Source organism: Hemitrygon akajei, chromosome 5 (genome assembly GCF_048418815.1).
Source record: "Hemitrygon akajei chromosome 5, sHemAka1.3, whole genome shotgun sequence".
Lineage (NCBI taxonomy): Eukaryota > Metazoa > Chordata > Chondrichthyes > Myliobatiformes > Dasyatidae > Hemitrygon > Hemitrygon akajei.
Window position 1 is genome coordinate 68343845 of NC_133128.1, and position 21531 is coordinate 68365375.

Sequence of the window (21531 nt, forward strand, 5' to 3'; positions counted from 1 at the left end):
GCATTTAGATTTCTTTTGGCCAGCAAGCTCAATGATAATTGTCTCCATGAGCTGCTTTAGGACATAACCTGTTTTCATTCCAAAACAAATTAAGCAATGCAATTTTTCTGGATAATTATATTAAAAACATCTGGCAAGTGATTTTTAATTTTAATATGCAACTTGTTCTTGCACTTGTATAAATCATAACTACAACCACTCTATCTCACAGAATAAAAATTTATGTTTAGTCACTATAACTATAATAGAAATCCCTGAAGTTAAATGATTCACATTTTATGTAATAAGGATGGCACTACGGGGTCTAAAACTAATTCTGGATAGGAGAACAAAGCAGACAGTAATAAATCAGTAGTCTGTTTTACAGTTTTCCTTTTCTCTTTGTATTGTCAGGTTGATTTCATAGCCCATGTGAATTTCTGTCCTTGTTTTCATATCATAATTAGACAGAAATTATTTTCTCTGTTCAACTGAATAGTTACAAAAATGTATTAAGATTAACAGCACCTGAAGAAATGCAATAATTCCGTATTGCACTAGAACTAAACACTTCTAGTCCTGTGGAGGGTAATGGTATACCACCGATTCCTTCGAGACAGTACACAAATTCACCAACCTATATAAAAAAAAAATCAGAATACTATGCATCATTGATAAAAGCTGCTGGGTGAAAAAAAAATCAAATAACAAATTATATTTCTAGAAATGTATAATAAATATAAAAAAGATCTATGATTTGAGTGCAACCTTTTATTAGAAATGGCAAGTGTAAAGTGGAGAAGGCACTGAGAAACCACCCTGAAGCATGAGAGCCATTTTCTTTATACGCCATTAAATAATGCAAATATGTAGCAGCTTTCACAAAACAAAACACCGGAGACTTAGCTGAAATTATACTGAATCTTCAATGCAGTATTGTATTGTCAGAATTCCAATGCTCAGTTGAAATATTAAACAAGGAATCTGTAATGAATTGAAGAAATCGAGACATTATATGAAGATGCTAGAGAGAATTGAAGATGCCAGAGACTTTCTGGAGCCATTTTGCTCCCAACAAGTGAGAAAGAACAGGGTTGACATTCCATTCAAATAGTCTTACAAGTAAAAATCAGATCCTCCGTTTTGCAATCTAGATTGACATGCTGCTGGATGGTTGCATCCCAGATTAACATGCTGTTGGATTTTCACATATGAAGAATGGTTATGCAAGGAGCATGAAGCTTGTTGAAATGTTCCTGTCCATAAATGATTATATTATCTATAATCACTGGTATAATTATGATTTTCTGGTCCATCAAGCTGTACCATCCAGTAACCTACCTATATTTAACCCTAGCCTAATCAGAGGACAATTTACAATGTCCAATTAACCTACTAACTGGTACAACTTCGGTCTAACCCTTGATGCCAGTATTTCACAATCTTTGCTAGGGAAACCGTAATTGCTGGAATGGTTAACTTCTTTTCATTGCTGATTGTAGAATCCTGATATGTAAATTTTCTCACCAAGGGATTGCCTTCAAAAGTATTTGTGGAAACTGGATTGCTATTAAAATGTTATGCACATCAATACTTATGACCTTCTACAGATACACAGTAGAAAGGATCCTAACATGCTGCATCACAATACGGTATGGAAACTGTACTGTGGCACATAGGAAAACGTTTCACCAGATAGTCAAAATTACCCAAAGCATCACTGGCACCAGCCTACCAGCAATTAAGAACATGTCAACAGAAAGGTGCCTGAAATAAGGCCAAGAATGTCATGAAGCATCCAGCCCCTCCTGCTGATAAGACTTTTTGTCCCACTTCCATTAGGGAAGAGGCTTTGTAGCATCCATGTCAGGGCCACCAGACTCAAAAACAGTTACTTTCCCCATGCAGTAAGGCTAAAGGCTGATTTATACTTTTGCGTATGGGCTACGCCACAGCCTACGCCGTAGCCCTGATTTTCACTTCTGCGTAGGCTCTATGCCATAGCAAGCATGCATTGGTCTGCGCCAAAACGCTAGTTGGTGGTGGGGTTTCTATGCCACTGTATTGAGTTTCTTCATGAGAGACATGGACGAGGAAATGTATTTCAAACATTTTCGCATGTTGGCAGGTAGATTTGACAATTTTGTTCATCTATTTCGCATCGGTATACACACAGCCTATAGACATGGTGGAGAAGAAACAACCGTTAATGCATAGGAGGAGATGCAATGCTACCAAGTGGACCAATCACAGTTCTTGAAGTCTGCGTCACCGCAATGCATGAGTAACTTTTCTGGAGAGGTGCCCGTCACCCTACAGTGTAGGGTATGCGTTACCTATGGCGTAGATGCGATACACAAGTATAAATCAGCCTTAAATAATACCTCAACCCACTAATCCACCACCACTACTTTATCATTTCCTGTTAGTCACCTTATATACATACCAATGTATATAAGCTATCTTATGTAGTTATAGATTTTTTTTATTGTTACGTTCTTTATTTTAGCGAGTTTTTATATGCTGCATTGGATTCAGAGAAACAATTATTTTGTTCTCCTTTACACTTGTGTACTGGAAATGGCATTAAACAATCCTTAATTTATTTCTTATTCTTGTTTTAAGATAAAGCAGTCTAACAACAGGGAATATACTTGACAATTCTAATTTATATTTTCTATTCTCAAATTTTTTTGAAATTAAATATCACTTGTCATTTGTTGATATTTTTTGTAATTTTTTTATTGAAGTTCATCATCAAACAAACATTTCCATAAGATGTATTTCAGACATTGTTCATATATATCATATAATCATATATATCACAAATCTCCATGAAGTATTTATCTGAGGTATACACTGATAGAAAAGAGTGGAAAGAAAAAACAAGCAAAAGGAAAGAACTATGTACAAGTAGGGAGTGATTTTTTTTAACAACAGATTCATTGATTTGTGAGAATAAAATCAGGCCTATGAGGCATTATGTAGTTAAACCATTTTTCCCAGTATGAATCAAATTGTTCCAGCTTATGATTAACAGATGCTGTTATCTTCTCCATTTTGTAAATGTCCATTGTAATTTCCATCCATGTATTTAAAGTTGGGCTCTCCTGTGATAACCATTTCATAGTAAGAGTCTTTTTACCAGCCACCAACAGTATATTCATTAAATATTTATCTCTCTTCAACCATTCTTGAGGTATATATCCAAAATATATGGTCTTACTCTCTAAGGGTATTTCACACTTAAAGATGTCTTGTAGGGCATTGTGTATACCCCAATAGTTTTTGATAACAGGGCAGTCCCAAAAAATATGATGATGATTTGCATTTTGATTTCCACAATTTCTCCAGCAAACAGGGAGGTTACTATCATAATGGGATTTCTGAGAGGGTGTAATAAAATATCTTATCAAGTTTTTCCATCCAAACTCCCTCCATTTCTGTGAACTGGTACACTTCCATTGATATCTCCATATTGTTGTCCATTCTTCCTCAGATATAATTATCCCTCCTTCCTTCTCCCATTTTGTTTTAATGTATGAAGTCGAATGTGTTTTAAGATTTGACAACCCCTTATACATGTTTGAAATGATTCTACTACCATTATCTGAATTATATGCTTTTCTAAAAGCTCTATCAAGCATATACTTGCCTCGGTTACATTTTTAAGCATCTTATTAACATATTGTCGCATCTGTAAATACCGATAAAAACCTTGTTTTTCTAATAAGTGTTTTTCTTTAAGCATTTCAAAACTGAACAGTGTTCCTTCTTTCATTATGTTGCAAAGAACTGTTATTCCTTTAGCTGTCCAGTCCTTAAATCTAGCATCCAATTTATTTGGTGTAAAATCCAAGTCATATGCACACCATTTAAGAATTGCAATATCTCCCTCTAGATTATATTCTTTTATAGTAGTTTTCCATATTTTAAGAGTCAATTTCACCCATGGGTTATCAATAGTATTTATGTACCTTTGCAGGTTGCTATCAGCCAAAATTGCTTATATGGGGATGGGAAGTACCCGCTCCTCAATGTTTTTCCATTGAGTGTCATATGATGGGTTGCACCAACATATCACAGCTCTCAACTGTGCTGCAAAATAATAATCTCTAAGAGAAGGTAGGCCCCATCCCCCCCTTTTCCTTTGCTAATTGCAAAGTTTTGAGACAAACTCTAGGCCTTTTACCCTGCCAAATATACCTTGATAGCATCTTGTTCCATTCATTGAATTGATTTTGATTAATCTCTATCGGTAGGGTCTGAAAGAGATATAACAGTCTGGACATTATATTCATTTTAATAGATTCAATCCTTGAACTGAGACTGAAAAAAGGAATCAGGTTCCATCTTGCCACATCTTCCTTAATTTTTTTATATAAAGGCTGATAATTACATTCTGATAATTTTGCCAAATCTTTTGGCATAATAATGCCCAAATATTTGAAAGACTCTGTGTGCCATGCCCAGGGGTATTGATTTTCAATTTCTCTTGGTGGGCTATAGTAATATGAAAGTAACTGGGTTTTATCTATGTATCTCCAGGTCAAGCAGTTTACCTTCTTGGTGATTTAATATTTTTATTGTCTTACTCAGTATCCACGTTTTGAATGCGATCTTCCACCTTCTCAATTCAAGTCTCTGCCACCGCTATTTTTTGATTAACACTGGTGAGCTCTGACTTAATATCACGCAGCTGCTGCTCTATTTCTTTCCGGAACGCCCTTATCTCTTTCAGGATTTCGATCATATCCGCCGCTTCGCCTGAATGAGGCCCGGCGTCCGCTTTGCTAGCACGCGGTTGGGTAGGAGAGCCACTCGCTGCACTCCTATCAGCCACAGGCTCCGCAGTGTTGCTTTTTTTATTTTCATTCCTTTTCCCCATTCTTGCCCCTCTTTTCGGTCAAATACTTTTTGAAAAATACTATATTTGTTGGGTTAATACGCATTTTTACAGAGGAGCTAGTGACTTAAGCTGCCATTCTCGACGATGACATCATTGGAAGACGTCATTTGTTGATCTTATCAATTATTTGATATTTAAGCTGGAAAAATTAATTAAATAATTTTCTGTGTCGCAACTTAATTTCAGAACCTAAGTAGGGAGAGCTTCACATGGTTAGATTACTGGCATGCTGTCAGTATAAGAATGTCTACAGTACAAAATAAGTGCTGAAGGTCAGCATGTTTTCACCGATACTGCCACCACATTTCCCTCCAGTTCTAACCACCCTACTTCATACCCATTAGCACAGTTCCATAGGCCTAATATATTTGACATTCACCACAGTTGTCATTGAATAAAAAAAATAGTAATTGCATATGAAAGAAAATAAATTGAAAGACTGAGCAAAGAGCAGGAAAATTGGGAAAACAAGATTGCTCTACTTGGAGCCGACAGTGATTCAATCTTCTCTGTCATGTCAAAACAATTCTATATTCGGTGTTCTTTATCTCCTTCCCATATCCCAGCCTCAACCATGAGCTGATTTGTACTGCCTTTAATGATTAAAGGGTACTATGTCTATGGTTCCTATCACCAGTCTGGCTGTCAGCAGGAGTAATTGTCAATAACTGTCTGCAACTGGTTACTTAAATAAGTCCTTGCCATTTTGATCAGTACATCTTCATATTCCCACCTTGCTGTTTTCCTATATTTCAATAAACATTAATACAACGTGTTTTAATTGTTTGCATTTATTAGATTTGGAAGAAAATTGTGGTAAATGAAACAATGCACAAGGAATGGGAAATATTCCACTCCAATAGTCTTAATATTTTCCCGCAAGAGTAACAACTGTTGCAGGCCAAGCTGGAGTTCCCAGCATTAGCCAAGAAGCTAAAGTAAAATTTAAAGAAACAAGCTAAGGCAACTGATGGAAGTAAAATCAAGCTGTATGTAAAAGATGACTGTTTACAAAAAGAAAATACAAATGGCTGCAAAGAACCATGAAAAGGAATTAAAGCAATTATAAACATCTGAAAAATTTAAAAAGGTTTCTTCAAGAAAGAGAGGTGGTGAAGGTAAGAGACATCCCAAAAGAATGCATAATTTGCTGTGAGTTTGTTAGTTAAATTAACTAAGAACTTGTGAAAACATCAGAACAATTAAGACTTGGTCTTTTGCAGCTATATTCTACCATTGTAATGAGTGGAGATGGTACCCAATACTGGGCCAATGCCTGGATTCCTTGAGGTCAGAAGAGTGACGAACTGCCTCAACAACCCACTTTCATGTCAAAACATAGTTGATAAAACTACTATGAATAGCTCCAATTACATCATCTTCCAATTTTCAAATTAAATAAATCAAAATAAACTATTTTAATTAAAAACTCAGTTATTAAGAAATTAATTTAAAAATCATTTAAATATACCTGCTCATTGACAAAGTAAATAGTACAGTGGGATTTCCCTGTGTGAAAGGGAAGATAAATAACTTCCATACTGGAGGAACCACATGCTTCCAATTGCAATGATTCCACTTTAGTGAAGAACTCTGGCACCCAATTATCCAGTAAAGCTGTAAGCAAAAAGATAATTAGAAACAATCATTGCAATTAAGCAAGACAGAATTTAAGAAGGATGAGATATTTAGAACTCTCTTGTTTAAATGTCATATTTATATAATATGTTACAAGAATTTAATGTACTAAATCTCACAGTTTAAAAATAAATCAGAATCAGATTAATTATTAGAGTCACAGAGCCCAGCAGCACTGAAACAGGCTTATCATTGATATATGTCATGAAATTTGTTGTTTAGTGGTGGTAGTACAGTCTGAAGCATAAAATTACAATGTTACAATAAAAGATAGATAGATACTTTATTGATCTCAAAGAAAATTGCAGAGTCCAGTAGCATTACAGTGCACAGATATATAAATATTAGAAGAGTAACAAGAAAGAATAAAATATAAGTTACCTCAAACAGTCTAGCAGGAGGGGGCCCTCACTTCCTTGGCTATAGGTTGACTCATTATAGAGCTTAATGACCGAGGGTGAGAATGACCTCATATAGCGCTTTTTGGAGCAGTGCAGCTGTCTTACTCTATTACTACAAGTGCCCCTCTGTTCAGCCAAGGTGGCTTGCAGAGGTTGAGAAACATTGTCCTGAATTGCCAGGATTTTCCATAGGGTCCTTTGTTCTACCACAGCCTCCAGCGTGTCCAGTTTGTCTCCTATATCAGAGCCACCCTTTCTAATCAGTTTATTGATGCTGTTGGCATCACCCATGTTTATGCCGTTGACCCAGCCCACCACTGCATAGAAGTTAGTACGGGTGACAACAGACTGGTAGAACATGTGAAGGAGAGGCCTGCATACTCTAAAAGACCTCAGTTTCCTCAGTAAGTAAAGGTGACTCTGGCCCTTCTTGTACACAGCTTCTGTGTTGGTGCTCCATTTGTCTGTCATCCAGATGCATCCCCAGGTACTTGAAGGTCCTCGCCACATCCACATCCTCACCATCAATAGTAACAGGGAGCAATGCACACTTAGTCTTCCTAAAGTCCATCACCATCTCCTTTGTCTTACCAAAGTTGAGCTGCAGATGATACAACTTGCACCATTGGACCACATCCTCCACCAGGGCCCTGTATTCATCCTCCCATCCTCCCTTTATACACCCAACTATTTCTGAGGCATCAGAAAATTTCTGCAGATGACATGACCCAGTGTTGTACCTAAAGTCTAGGGTATACAAGGTAAACAGGAAAGGAGTCAATACAGTCCCCTGTGGGGCCGTGGTGCTGCTTATATCCATATCTGACACACAGTTCTGAAGCCACATGAACTGTGATCTGCCAGCCAGGTAGTCTAGAATACAAAGGAAGTGCCAACCTGTGTTGAACAGAGCTTTACCCTGGCAATGAGAGCAGCATATTAGTGAAGGCACTTGAAAAATCACAAAAAACATGATCCTCATGGTGCTGCCCTGCTTATCTAAACGGGAGTAGGCTCTGTTCAGCAGATAGATGACAGCATTGTCGACTCTAATGTGCTCCTGGTAGGAAAACTGCAGGGGATCAAGGGCTAATCTGACCATGTATCAGAAGTGGGCCAGGACCTTTATGATGTGTGAGGTCAGGGCCATTGGACAGTAGTCATTCAAGACTTCCTGTTGGCCCTTCTTCGGTACTGGGACCATTCATGATGTTTTCCACATAGTCTGGACCATTTCCAGGCCTAGACTCAGATTAAACATGCACTGGATAACTCCACACAACTGCTCAAGACAAAAATGATGAAAAATGAGGGAGTATTTATGGATTCATGACTATTCTAAAATCTGATAGAGGGATAGAAGCTGTTCTTAAAATGCAGTGTATGCATCTTTAGACTCCTGTACTTCTTCCCTGATGGCAGTAAGGCGAAGAGGGCATGCTCCAGATGGTTAGGGTCTTTAATGATTGATGCTGACTTATTGAGGCACTGCCTCTTGAAGATGTCCTCGATGACAGGGTATTACCTGTGATGAACTGATTGAGTCTACAACCCTTTGCAGCCTCTTGCAATCCTATGTACTGGAGGCTCAATACCAGGCTGTGATGCAGCCAGTCAAAATGCTCTCCACCATATTGAAATCTGCAAAAGTTTTTTTGTTACATTCCTAATTTAATGAAGTAAGAGTCATTGGCATGTCTTCTTTGTGACTGCAGCAACATGTAGTGGCAGGGGTAGATCCTCTGAGATATTGACAGTCAAGGAACTTGAAGCTGCTCACCCTTTTTACTGTTGACCCTTTAATGGAGACTGTGTAAATTTTCCTAACTTCCCCTTCCTAAAGTTTACAATTAATTCCTTGATCTTTCTGAGGTTGAGTGCAAGGTTGTTGTTGCAACAGCAAACCTATCTCATTTCTGTTTGTCTTCTTGTTGTCATCTGAGATTCTCCCAACAGTGTTGTCATTAAAAAAATTATAGATGGCATTTCAGCTGTTGCTTGCCACACAGATACAAGTGTAGAGAGAGTAGAGCAGTGAGCAAAGAATGCATCCTTGAGTCACACCTGAATTGACTGTTAGTAAGAAGGACATGCTATTACCAGTCAGCGCTAACTGTGATCTCCCAATAAGGAAGCTGAGGATCAGAAGGTGTTACAGAGTTTTAGGTTTTGAAGCTCGTTGATTAATAGTGAGTTTTAATTGATAAACAGCAGCCTGTTGTATGCTTTCCTTTTGTCTCGGTGCTCCAAAGCTGAGCGGAGAGCCAATGAGATTTCTTCTGCTGTAGACCTGTTATGGTGGCAGGCAAACTACAGCTGGTTCAGGCCCTTGCTCAGGCAGCTCATCCTGCTCTTGAAACAAGTGGAAACCTCAGTAGTGAGAGGTAGAAGATCTCCATGAACACTCCAAATGGTTGCAATAGACTTTCAGCACTCTTCTAGCTACACAGTCTTCTGACACTTTGCAAGGTTTTACCCTCTTGAAGGATGTTCTGATAGCAGGCCTCCAACACAGAGATCAGTCACCAGATACTGTGGGGAATCATATAGAATCATATAGGAATTGTTTTTCTGCTTCAAAATGGCCTTCTGTAGGTCATAAATGGACTTCTTATAGAGATCTGGATTGCTAGTCTTGAACTCTACAGATCTAGCCCTCAGCAGACTTTGAATCTCTTGATTCATCTATAGCTTCTGGTTGGGGAAGACTCAATATATTCTTGAAAGCACACAATCATCCATTTAAGTCTTGAAGTTGGTGATTAATTCAGATGTGAAGTATGAATCCTTGAGTATGGTCCAGTCCACTAATTCAAAGCAGTCCTGTAAATCCACAGCTTCAAGGTCATGGTGTTGCGTCCTCAGTCTCCACTTATGTGCCGGGAGTAGAAGTACAGCCAGGTGATCAGACTTGCCAAAACGTGCGCATGGAATGGCAAGGTAACATTATTGATAATGGTATAACAATGATCAGGTGTGTTAGTTCCTCTGGTTCCAGAGTGACATGTGGTGGTGGTTTGTCAGTGATTTCTGTAAGTTATCCTGGTTAAAGTTCTTCACAATGATAAGGAAGGCATCAGGGTGCACTGTCATACCACTGTTGATCACAGCACTCAGTTCCTCCATTGCTAGCTTCACACTTGCCAGCAGTGGAATGCACACTACTAACAGGATGACCACAAGGAACTCCTTCAGAAGATAGAATAGACATCCCTTGATTACCAGACATTCCATGTCAGGTGAGCAGGATTGTGCATCACAATGAATTAATCATGAAACAAACACCACCTATTCTGTGTTTGTGTCATATTGCTGTCTGATCCAAGTGGTGGATAGTGAAGCCCTTGGGCTGGAGTGCTGAGTCCGGAGTGCTAAGGGTGAGCCATGCCTCTGTGAAGCAACTTAATAATGCAATGTAAACACAAGTCTGGCATATTGATGTATGAACAAAATTACAGAAAGGTAATCATAATTTGACCAGATATTTAAGCTAATATGGATGTACACTCAGTATCTACCTTATTATGTATATCTGTACACCTGCTCGTTAATGAAATATCTAATTAGCCGATCATGTGGTAGCAATTCAATGCATAAAAGCATGCATGCATGGTCAAAAGGTTACGTTCTTGTTCCAACCAAATATCAGAATGGGGAAGAAATGTGATCTAAGTGACTTTGACTGTGGAATGATTGTTGGTGACAGATGGGATTTGAAAATGAAAAACAAGAGAGAAGAAATACTTCTTCAAAACTTCCTCTTATTTTACATAAACACCTGTTAAGAAATGTTTGTAATTATACATAATGACCCAAGCTGACTGATCTATTTCCAATGAAAACACGTGGTAAAGCAAATTTTAAACATTCTATTATGTGAACTACCTTAAAGACAGTTCATATCTCCTAAAACAATGGGTTTCATGAAAAGATGTTTGGGTTGTCACTACATACCTGTTGTTCTAAGCAATGTAAAACACCAGCTCAGATTTAAATTTAAACAAAATTGCACTGTCAACCCGAAGTAAATCTTCTAATGTTTTAACAGAACTACCAACCAATTTGAACTTAATGAATCTCATTAAACTTGAATTGCTTCACTTAAACTGAAATGAAGACTTTGCCTGATCTTATTAGATATATGGATCAATTATCATGTAGCAGAGTGAAACGTTAACCACACAAGGTTAACTCAAACTGCAGACAAGTAATTTTTCATTGTTATATCAGTTTTTTGTGAATCCAATGTTACGTTGAGTGGAACCAATTCAGAACAATACAATAAGGTCATGTTTCTCTTACATCATACCCAATAACGCAATTGTCAAAAGAAAATATATTATTATCAAGTGTTCCTTATAATATAGTTTTATTCCTGCAAAGAACTTACTGTCTTTTAGATTCACACTTTGATTGTCCATTCCGTTTTCAAATTCAGCAGGTGAGTCACTATAAAACAGAAGACAATTACTTATATGCATTGAAGTAAATAAATTAATACTAAATGCAACCTTTTTATAAAAAATAGCATACCAGTGAGAACAGCTGCCAGGATATGGGATATAAATTACAATAGGAGAGGCATGTGAAAAAGACAATGTTAAAATAGTGATGGAGAATTTCGCTATGCAGACCTTGAACATCAGATTGGTGCTAGATCCCAAGAAATGGAATTTGTAGAATAACAATGAGATGGAATTCCAGAGCTGCTTGTGGTTGAGACCACTAGGGGAAGGCAATTCTGTATTGGGAGTTGTGTAATTTGATTAGGAAGCTTAAGGGAATGAACCCTTAGGAAGCAGTAATCATAATATGACAGAACTCATCCTGCAGTTCGAGAGGGAGAAGCTGGAGTCAGATAGGTGGATAGTGGAGGAAGTGCAGTAAGTGGAATTACACCGGCATGGGAGAGGAGCTGGCCAAAGTTGATTGGAAGGGGACACTAGCAGAAATGACGGCAAAACATCAAAGGCTGGAGTTTCTAGGGACAATTGGGAAGGTCCAGGATAGATATGTCCCAAAGATAAATAAGTATTCTAAAGGAAGGATGAGACAATCATGGGTGGCAAGGGAAGCCAAGACAGCATATAAGGAAAAGAGAGGGCATATAATAAAGTAAACATTAGTGGGAAGTTAGAGGATTGTGAAGCTTTTAAAACCCAACAAAAAGCAACTAAAAAAAGCCATAAAGAGAGAAGAGATGAAAATATAAAGGTAAGCTAGCCAATAATATAAAAAGGACATCAAAAGTATTTTCAGATACACTGTATTAGAGTAAAAAAGAGGCACAATTAGATATCGGACTGCTGGATAATGATACTGGAGAGGTGGTAATGTGTGACAAAGAAATGATGGATGAACTTAATAAGCATTTTGCTCAGTATTCACTGTGGAAAACACCAGCAGTGTGCCAGAAATTCAAGAGTATCAAGGGACAGAAATGAGTGTAGCTATTACTAAGGAGAAAGTACTGAAAGGTCTGAAGGTAAATAAATCACCTGGACCAGAGGGACTACACCCCTGAATTCTGAAAGAGGTAGCTGAAGAAATTGTGATGGTATTAGTTATGATCTTTCAAGTATCACCAGATTCTGGATTGGTTATGGAGGACTGGAAAATTGCAAATGTCACTCCACTCTTAAATAAAGGATGAACATAAAGAAAGGAAATTATAGACCAAATTAGCCTGACTTCAATGTTTGAGAAAGTGTTGGTGTCCATTATTAAAGATAAGGTTTTGGGGTACCTGGAGGCGCATGATAAAATAGGCAAAGTCACCATGATTTCCTTAAAAGAAAATCTTACCTGACAAATCTGTTGGAATTCTTTGAGGAATTAACAAGTGGAATAGACAAAGAAGAGTAGTAGATATTGTCTAGTTTGATTTTCAGACAGCCTTTGACCAGGTGCCGCACATGACGCTACTTAACAGTCTATGGTATTACAGCAAAGGTACCAGCATAGATAGAAGATTGCCTGATTGGAAGAAGCAAAGTGTGGGAATCAAGGGGGCTTTTTCAGGTTGGCTGCCAATGAGTGGTGGTACTTCACAGGGGTCAATGTTGTGACTGTTTCTTTTCACACTATATGTCATTGATTTGGATAACAGATTTGATGGTTTCGTGGCCATATTTGGGAACAATACAAAGATAGGTAGAGGGGCAGTTTATGTTGAAGAGGCAGGGAGTTTGCAGAAGGACTTAGACAAATTGTAAGTGTATGGTTATGCACTTTGGTAGGAATGTGTTATAGACTATTTTCTAAATGGGGAGAAAATTCAAAAATCGGATGTGGAAAAGGATTAGGGAGTCCTTGTGGAGGATTCCCTAAGGTTTAACTTGTAGGTTGATTCTGTGATAAGGAAGGCAAGTGCAATTTCAAAAGGACTAGAATATAAGAGCAAGGTTGTAATGCTGAGGCTTTATAAGGCACTGGTCAGACCACTTTTGAAATATTTTGAGCAGCTCTAGGCCTCTTATCTAAGAAGTGATGTGCTGGGCATTGGAGAGGGTCCAGAGGAGATTCATGAGAATAATTCTGGGGATGAGGAGCATTTTTTAATTGATTTTTTAATGCATTTCTACAATCACTACAACAAAAGCCCAACAGCAAAATAAAGATTAATACAGTGTAAGATAAACATAAAATAATATAGTTCAAAACAATGATGAAAAGTACCCAAAGTAAAATCATGTAAAGTTAGTATCCACCCCCTCCCGCAGAGAAAAAAAAGCTCCAGACCAACCACTCCAAGATGTAAGAAATATTAATCGGAGCGTTCAAACCCCCAAAACTGTAAATGAAAATAAGAACAAAAAAATAATAATGCCTACTACCAAAGAAAGAAATAAAAAGCTGAAAGTAAGGGACTGAAAAAAAAGATTTAATCTAACGAGGACTTATGAAAATATTCAAGAAAAGGTCCCCACACCTTATGAAACTTTATGTCCGAATTGAGAAGTGAGTATTGAATTTTTTCAAGGTCTAAACAGGACATAATATCATTAAGCCATTGAGCATGGGTGGGTGGGGCAACATCTCTCCACCTAAGAAGAATTAAACGTCTAGCCAAAAGAGAAGCAAGAGATAATGTACGACGTTTAGTCAGACTCAAATGTATATCCACCTCAACCAAGGTACCAAAAAGAGCAATCAGAGGGTTAGGTTCTAAGTGGCAATTAAGAATATGGGAAAAGGTTAACAAAACTTCTCTCCAAAATTTCTCTAGACTAGGACAGGCCCAGTACACATGGATAAGAGAAGCCTCGCCACCTTTACACTTATCACAAACAGGACTAATGTTAGGGTAAAATCCAGACAATTTAGATATGGACATGTGAGCCCTATGTAAATGACAATGGCGAGCATAAAGAGAGGTTGAATTAACTGACTTGAGAATTGAGTCCCAAACCACATCAGATAAAGAAACATTTAAGTCATGCTCCCAAGCCGTTCTAATTTTATCAAAGGGGGCATGCCGTAGGGGCACTAATTTATCACGAATAAAAGATATTAAGCCTTTACCCAATGGATTAATAGAAAGAAACAGGTCCACAACGTTTTTCTCAGGCATCGCAGGAAAGTTGGGTAATAAAGGATTAATGAAATTTCTAATTTGAAGGTACCTAAAGAAGTGGGCATTAGGTAGATTGAACTTTGCAGAAAGTTGTTGAAAAGTTGCAAAACAATTATCAATGAAAAGATCTTCAAAATGCCTAATGCCCATTCTATACCAATCATGAAATGTTGAATCATGCATAGAAGGTAAGAAAAGATGATTATGCAAGATAGGACTAGAAAGGGAGAAACCTTGAAGATCTTTAAATTTTCTAAACTGGGCCTATATTCTCAGAGTATGTCTAATAAGAGAATTAACAATTAGTCTAGGCAAGCGACTAGGGAGTGCTGATCCAAGAAGTGCAGAAATAGAGAGATCTATTATAGGGATGAGGAGCATTTGATGACTCCAGGTCTTTACTTGCCTGTGTTTAGAAGAATGAGGTGTGATCTCATAGGAACCTGCTACATATGGAAAGGACTAGATGGGGTGGATGTGGAGAGAATGTTTCCTATAATGGGGGAGTCTTGGACCAGAGGGTGCAGCCTCAGACTGGAGGGATGTCCCTTTAGAACACAGTTGAGGAGGAATTTCTTTAGCCAGAGTGTGGTGAATCCGTGGAATTCATTGCCACAGATGGCTGTAGCAGCCAAGACATTGGGTACATTTAAGGCGGAGTTGGAAAGGTTCTTGATTAGTCAAGGTGTTAATGTTTGTGGGAAAAAGGCAGGTGAATGGGGTTGAGAGGGATAAAAATTCAGACATGATGGAATGTCGGAGTAGGCTTAATGGGCTAAATGGCCTAATTCTGCTCCTATGTCTCATGGTCTTACAGTCTTATTGTAACACAGGAAGAATAAGAAATACAATGGTATCTGTAAATTCTGGGCATCATTGGACCTAATATCAATTGCCTTTTCTTACCATTACTTTCAAATCATTTGACAAGGATTGCAAAAGAAATTTTAAAAAGGAATCAATTTTCAGCTACAGTGAATGCAGGGAGATTTCCCAACAGCTGGTTCTTTCATGAAACCATTTCCCAATTGATGCTGACCATACAATCCTACATTTTAAATTCAGAAAAGGCTTTGTGTATTAAAAGATGAATATAGGTCCTCATACTTGCTTTCATTGACTGATGTACAAGAACACCTAGATCTCGTTGTTCTTCCCCTTTTCCTAACGACTCCATTTAGATAGTAATCTGCCTTCCTGTTCTTTCCACCAAAGTGGATAACCTCACACTTATCCACATTAAACTGAATCTGCCATACATTTGCCCACTCACCTAGCCTGTCCAAGTCACCCTGCATTCTCATAACATCCTCCTGACATTTCACACTGCCACCCAGCTTTGTGTCATCGGCAAATTTGCTAATGTTACTTTTAATCCCTTCATCTAAATCATTAATGTATATTGTAAAAAGCTGCGGTCCCAGCACCAAACCTTGTGGTACCCCACCGGTCACAGCCTGCCATTCCGAAAGGGACCCGTTAATCGTTACTCTTTGTTTCATGTCAGCCAGCCAATTTTCAATCCATGTCAGTACTCTGCCCCCAATACCATGTGCCCTAATTTTGCCCACTAATCTCCTATGTGGGACTTTAACAAAGGCTTTCTGAAAGTCCAGGTACACTACATCCACTGGCTCTCCCTTGTCCATTTTCATAGTTTCATCCTCAAAAAAACTCCAGAAGATTAGTCAAGCATGATTGTCCCTTTGTAAATCCATGCTGACTTAGACTGATCCTTCTACTGCTATCCAAATGTGTTGTAATTTCCTCTTTTATAATTGACTCCAGCATCTTTCCCACCACTGACGTCAGGCTAACCGGTCTATAATTCCCTGTTTTCTCTCTCCCTCCTTTCTTGAAAAGTGGGACAACATTAGCCACCCTCCAATCAGCAGAAACTGTTCCTGAATCTATAGAACATTGGAAAATGATTACCAATGCGTCCATGATTTCTAGAGCCACCTCCTTAATTACCTGGGATGCAGACCATCAGGTCCCGAGGACTTAACAGCCTTCAGACTCAACAGTCTATCCAACACTGTTTCTTGCCTAATATAAATTTCCTTCAGTTCATCCATTACCCTAGTTCCTTTGGCCAATATTACATCTGGGAGATTGTTTGTGTCTTCCCTAGTGAAGACAGATCCAAAGTACCTGTTCAACTCATCTGCCATTTCCTTGTTCCCCATAATAAATTCACCCGTTTCTGTCTTCAATGGCCCAATTTTGGTCTTAACTATTTTTTGCTATTCACATACCTAAAGAAGCTTTTACTATCTTTCTTTATATTCTTAGCTAGTTTACCTTCATACTTCATTTTTTCTTGGTGTATTGCCTTTTTTGTTATCTTCTGTTGCTCTTTAAAACCTTCCCAGTCCTCCGGTTTCCCGTTCATCTTTGCTATGTTATACTTCTCTTTTATTTTTATACTGTCCTTTACTTCCCTCGTCAGCCACGGCCGCCCCTTACTCCCCTTGAGATCTTTCTTCTTCTTTGGAATGAACCGATCCTGCACCTTCTGTATTATTCCCAGAAATACCTGCCATTGTTGTTCCACTGTCTTCCCTGCTAGGGTATTGTTCCATTGAACTTTGGCCAGCTCCTCCCTCATAGCTCCATAGTTCCCTTTGTTCAACTGTAATACTGACACATCCGATTTTCCTTTCTCCTTCTCAAATTGTAGGTTAAAACATATCATATTATGGTCACTACCTCCTAATGGCTCCTTTACCTCGAGGTCCCTGATCAAATCCGGTTCATTGCACAACACTAAATCTAGAATTGCCTTCTCCCTGGTAGGCTCCAGTACAAGCTATTCCAAGAATCCATCTCAGAGGCACTCCACAAACTCCCTTTCTTGGGGTCCAGTACCATCCTGATTCTCCCAATCTACCTGCATGTTGAAATCCCCCATGACAACAGTATCATTACCTTTGCAGCATGCCAATTATAACTCTTTATTCAACTTACACCCTACATCCAGACTACTGTTTGGGGGCCTGTAGATAACTCCCATTAGGGTCTTTCTACCCTTAGAATTTCTCAGTTCTATCCATACTGACTCTACATCCCCTGATTCTATGTCCCCCCTTGCAAGGAACTGAATATCATTCCTCACCAATAGAGCCACCCCACCCCTTCTGCCCGTCAGTCTGTCCTTTCGATAAGACGTATATCCTTGAATATTCATTTCCCAGGCCCTGTCCGCTTGAAGCCCTGTCTCTGTTATCCCCACAACATCGTACTTGCCAATTTCCAACTGAGCCTCAAGCTCATCTACTTTATTCTTTATACTTCGTGCATTCATATATAATACTTTTAATTCATTACTCCCCTCACCTTTCATATCACTCCCTATTTCACTTGGCCATACTATATGATCTCTTCTTGAGCTTTCTGCTCCATTGATTCTGTTGTCCTTTTTAACTTTTCCTATTTTCACATTCCCTTTAACTCCATCTTTATATTTCCAATGTTTTTATAATTCAGTATCACTGTTTCAAAGAAAGCCTTTACAAACACGATCTATAGCAGAACAAAGAAGACTTTACAATGAACATACAACTCTCCACATCTGGTGGAAAAATGTATGTATTATTTGGACGGGCAAAACACTGTACATCAGACAGTGATGCCTTTGGTTCCTGGCCACTCATTCTGCCTTTAATAACATGAAAGGCCACAGGATGAACACAGGCCTCAATTCAGTTACAGCCTATTCTGTCAATAAAAGGAGAATACATCCTCCTGTACACAAACACAGCACTAGTATATTGAAGCATTGTATTTACAAAGTTTGTACTAAAGACAGGAAAACATTTGCCTGCAAATTATTATAAAACTATGTAACACCAGGTTACTGATCGTTATATGTTTCCTGTCTCTCGCCACTGATTCTGTAAGTCTTAGGTAAAAGAAGACGACAATTATTTATAGTTTCTGAGATAATGTCGGACAGCCCACTTTAAAATCTTATCATAAAAACATACAAAACCTACAGCACAATGCTGTACCGAAGATGTACTTACTTTAGAAATTAGCTAGGGTTACCCATAGCCCACTATGTTTCTAAGCTCCATGTACCTATCCAGGAGTCTCTTAAAAGACCCTATTGTATCCACCTCCACCACTGTTGCCGGCAGACCATTCCATGCACTCACCATTCTCTGCATAAAATACTTTCCCCTGACATCTCCTCTATACCTACTTCTAAGCACCTTAAAACTGTGCCCTCTCGTATTAGCCATCTCAGCACTGGGAAAAAGCCTCTGATTATCCACGCAATCAATGCCTCTTATCATCTTATACACCTCTATCAGGTTACCTCTCATCCTCGGCTGCTTCAAGTCAAGTCAAGTCAAGTCACTTTTTATTGTCATTTCGACCATAACTGCTGGTACAGTACATAGTAAAAATTGTTTTTCAGAACCATGGTGCTACATGAAGCAGTACAAAAACTACATTGAACTACTTAGAAACAATACAGAAAAAAAACTACACTAGGCTACAGACCTACCCAGGACTGCATAAAGTGCACAAAACAGTGCAGGCATTACAATAAATAATGAACAAGACAATAGGCACAGTAGAAGGTAGTAAGTTGGCGTTAGTCCTGGCTCTGGGTATTGAGGAGTCTGATGGCTTGAGGGAAGAAACTGTTACATAGTCTGGTCGTGAGAGCCCAGATGCTTCAGTGCCTTTTCCCAGATGGCAGGAGGGAGAAGATTTTGTATGAGGGGTGCGAGGGATCCTTCATAACGCTGTTTGCTGTGCAGATGCAGCATGTAGTGTAAATGTCTGTAATGGCAGGAAGAGAGACCCCGATGATCTTCTCAGCTGAACTCACTATCCGCTGCAGGGTCTTGTGATCCGAGATGGTATAATTTCCGAACCAGGCAGTGATGCAGCTGCACAGGATGCTCTCAATACAACCCCTGTAGAATGTGATGAGGATGAGGGGTGGGAGATGGACTTTCCTCATTCTTCGCAGAAAGAAGAGATGCTGCTGGGCTTTCTTTGCTATGGAGCTGGTGTTGAGGGATCAGGTGAGATTCTCCGCCAGGTGAACCCCAAGAAATTTGGTGCTCTTAATGATCTCTACTGAGGACAAAAGGCCGAGTCCACTCAACCTATTCTCATAAGACATGCTCCCCAATCCAGGCAACATCCTTGTAAATCTCCTCTGCACCCTTTCTATAGTTTATACATCCTTCCTGTAGTGAGGTGACCAGAACTGAGCACAGTACTCCAAGTGGAATCTGACCAGGGTCTTATAAAGCTGTAACATTACCTCTCAGCTCTTGAACTCAATTCCACGATTGACGAAGGCCAATGCACCATATGCCTTCTTAACCGCAGAGTCAACCTGTGCAGCAGCTTTGAGTGTCCTATTGACTCGGACCCCAAGATCCCTCTGATCTTCCACACTGCCAAGAGTCTTACCATTAATACTATCCACCTCACACTTATCTGGGTTGAACTCCATCTGCCACTTCTGAGCCCAGTTTTGCATCCTATCGATGCCCCGCTGTAACCTCTGACAGCCCTGCACACTATCCAAAAGCACCCCCAACCTTTGCATCATCAGCAAATTTACTAACCCATCCTTCCACTTCCTCATCTAGGTCACTTATAAAAATCACAAACAGAAGGGGTCCCAGAACAGATCCCTGAGGCACACCACTGGTCACCGACCTCCATGCAGAATATACCCCATCTACAACCATCTGTGAGCAAGCCAATTCTGGATCCACAAAGCAAAGTCCCCTAGGATCCCATGTCTTCTTACTTTCTCAATAAGCCCTGTATGGGATACCTTATCAAATGCCTTGCTGAAATCCATATACACTACATCTACTACTCTACCTTATCAATGTGTTTAGTCACATTCTCAAAAAATTTCAATCAGGCTCATAAGGCACAACCTGCCTTTGACAAAGCCACGTTGACTATTCCTAATCATATTATGCCTCTCCAAATGTTCATAAATCCTACCTATCAGGATCTTTTCCAACAACCTACCAACCACTGAAGTAAGACTCACTGGTCTATAATTTCCTGGGCTATCTCTACTCCCTCTCTTGAATAAGGGAACAACATCTGCAACCCTCCAATCCTCCAGAATCTCTCTTGTGTCCATTGATGATGCAAAGATCATTGCCAGAGGCTTAGCAATCTCCTCCCTCACCTCCCACAGTAACCTGGGGTACATCTCATCCGGTCCCGGAGACTTATCCAACTTGATACTTTCCAAAAGCTCCAGCACATCATCTTTTTTAAGGTCTATATGTTCAAGTTTTCATCCATTGTGAGTCATCCCTACAATCACCAAGATCCTTTTCCATGGTGAATACTGAAGCAAAGTATTCATTAAGTATCTCTGCTATCTCCTCCGGTTTCATACACACTTTTCCATTGTCACACTTGATTGGTCCTATTCTCTCACGTCTTATCCCCTTGCTTTTCACATACTTATAGAATGCCTTGGGATTTTCCTTAATCCTGTTCACCAAGGCCTTCTCATGGCCTCTTCTGGCTCTCCTGATTTCATTCTTAAGCTCCTTCCTGCTAGCCTTATAATCTTCTAGATCTTTATCATTACCTAGTTTTTTAAACTTTTTGTAAGTTTTTCTTTTTTCTTCTTGACTAGATTTTCAACAGCCTTTGTACACCACGGTTCCTGTACTCTACCATCCTTTCCCTGTCTCATTGAAATGTAACTATGCAGAATGCCAAACAAATATACTCTGAACATCTGACACATTTCTGCCGTACATTTCCCTAAGAACATCTGTTCCCAATGTGTGCTTCCAAGTTCCTGCCATTAGTTTCATATTTCCCCTTATTCCAATTAAATGCTTTCCTAACTTGTCTGTTCCTATCCCTTTCCAATGCTACGGTAAAGTAGATGGAACCCACTAAGAGACCTGACAACTGACCACGTTCGTTTCCCAGCACCAGATCAACTACAGCCTCTCCTCTTGTAGGCCTTTCTAAACATTGTGTCAGGAAACCTTCCTGAACACACC

At 39.1% G+C, this 21531-nt stretch overlaps 1 protein-coding gene across 1 annotated transcript in view; it reads right to left on the reverse strand.

Annotated features, from left to right (window-relative positions):
- LOC140727211 (cilia- and flagella-associated protein 47-like) overlaps nt 1-21531 on the reverse strand; it is a 596979-nt gene that overhangs the window by 280758 nt on the left and 294690 nt on the right. Inside the window, exons 39-41 of the mRNA XM_073044476.1 lie at nt 11318-11376; nt 6360-6505; nt 508-616 (exon numbers count right to left, since the gene is read on the reverse strand). Coding sequence (XP_072900577.1) covers nt 508-616; nt 6360-6505; nt 11318-11376 — 314 coding nt within the window. The remainder of the gene's footprint in view (nt 1-507; nt 617-6359; nt 6506-11317; nt 11377-21531) is intronic.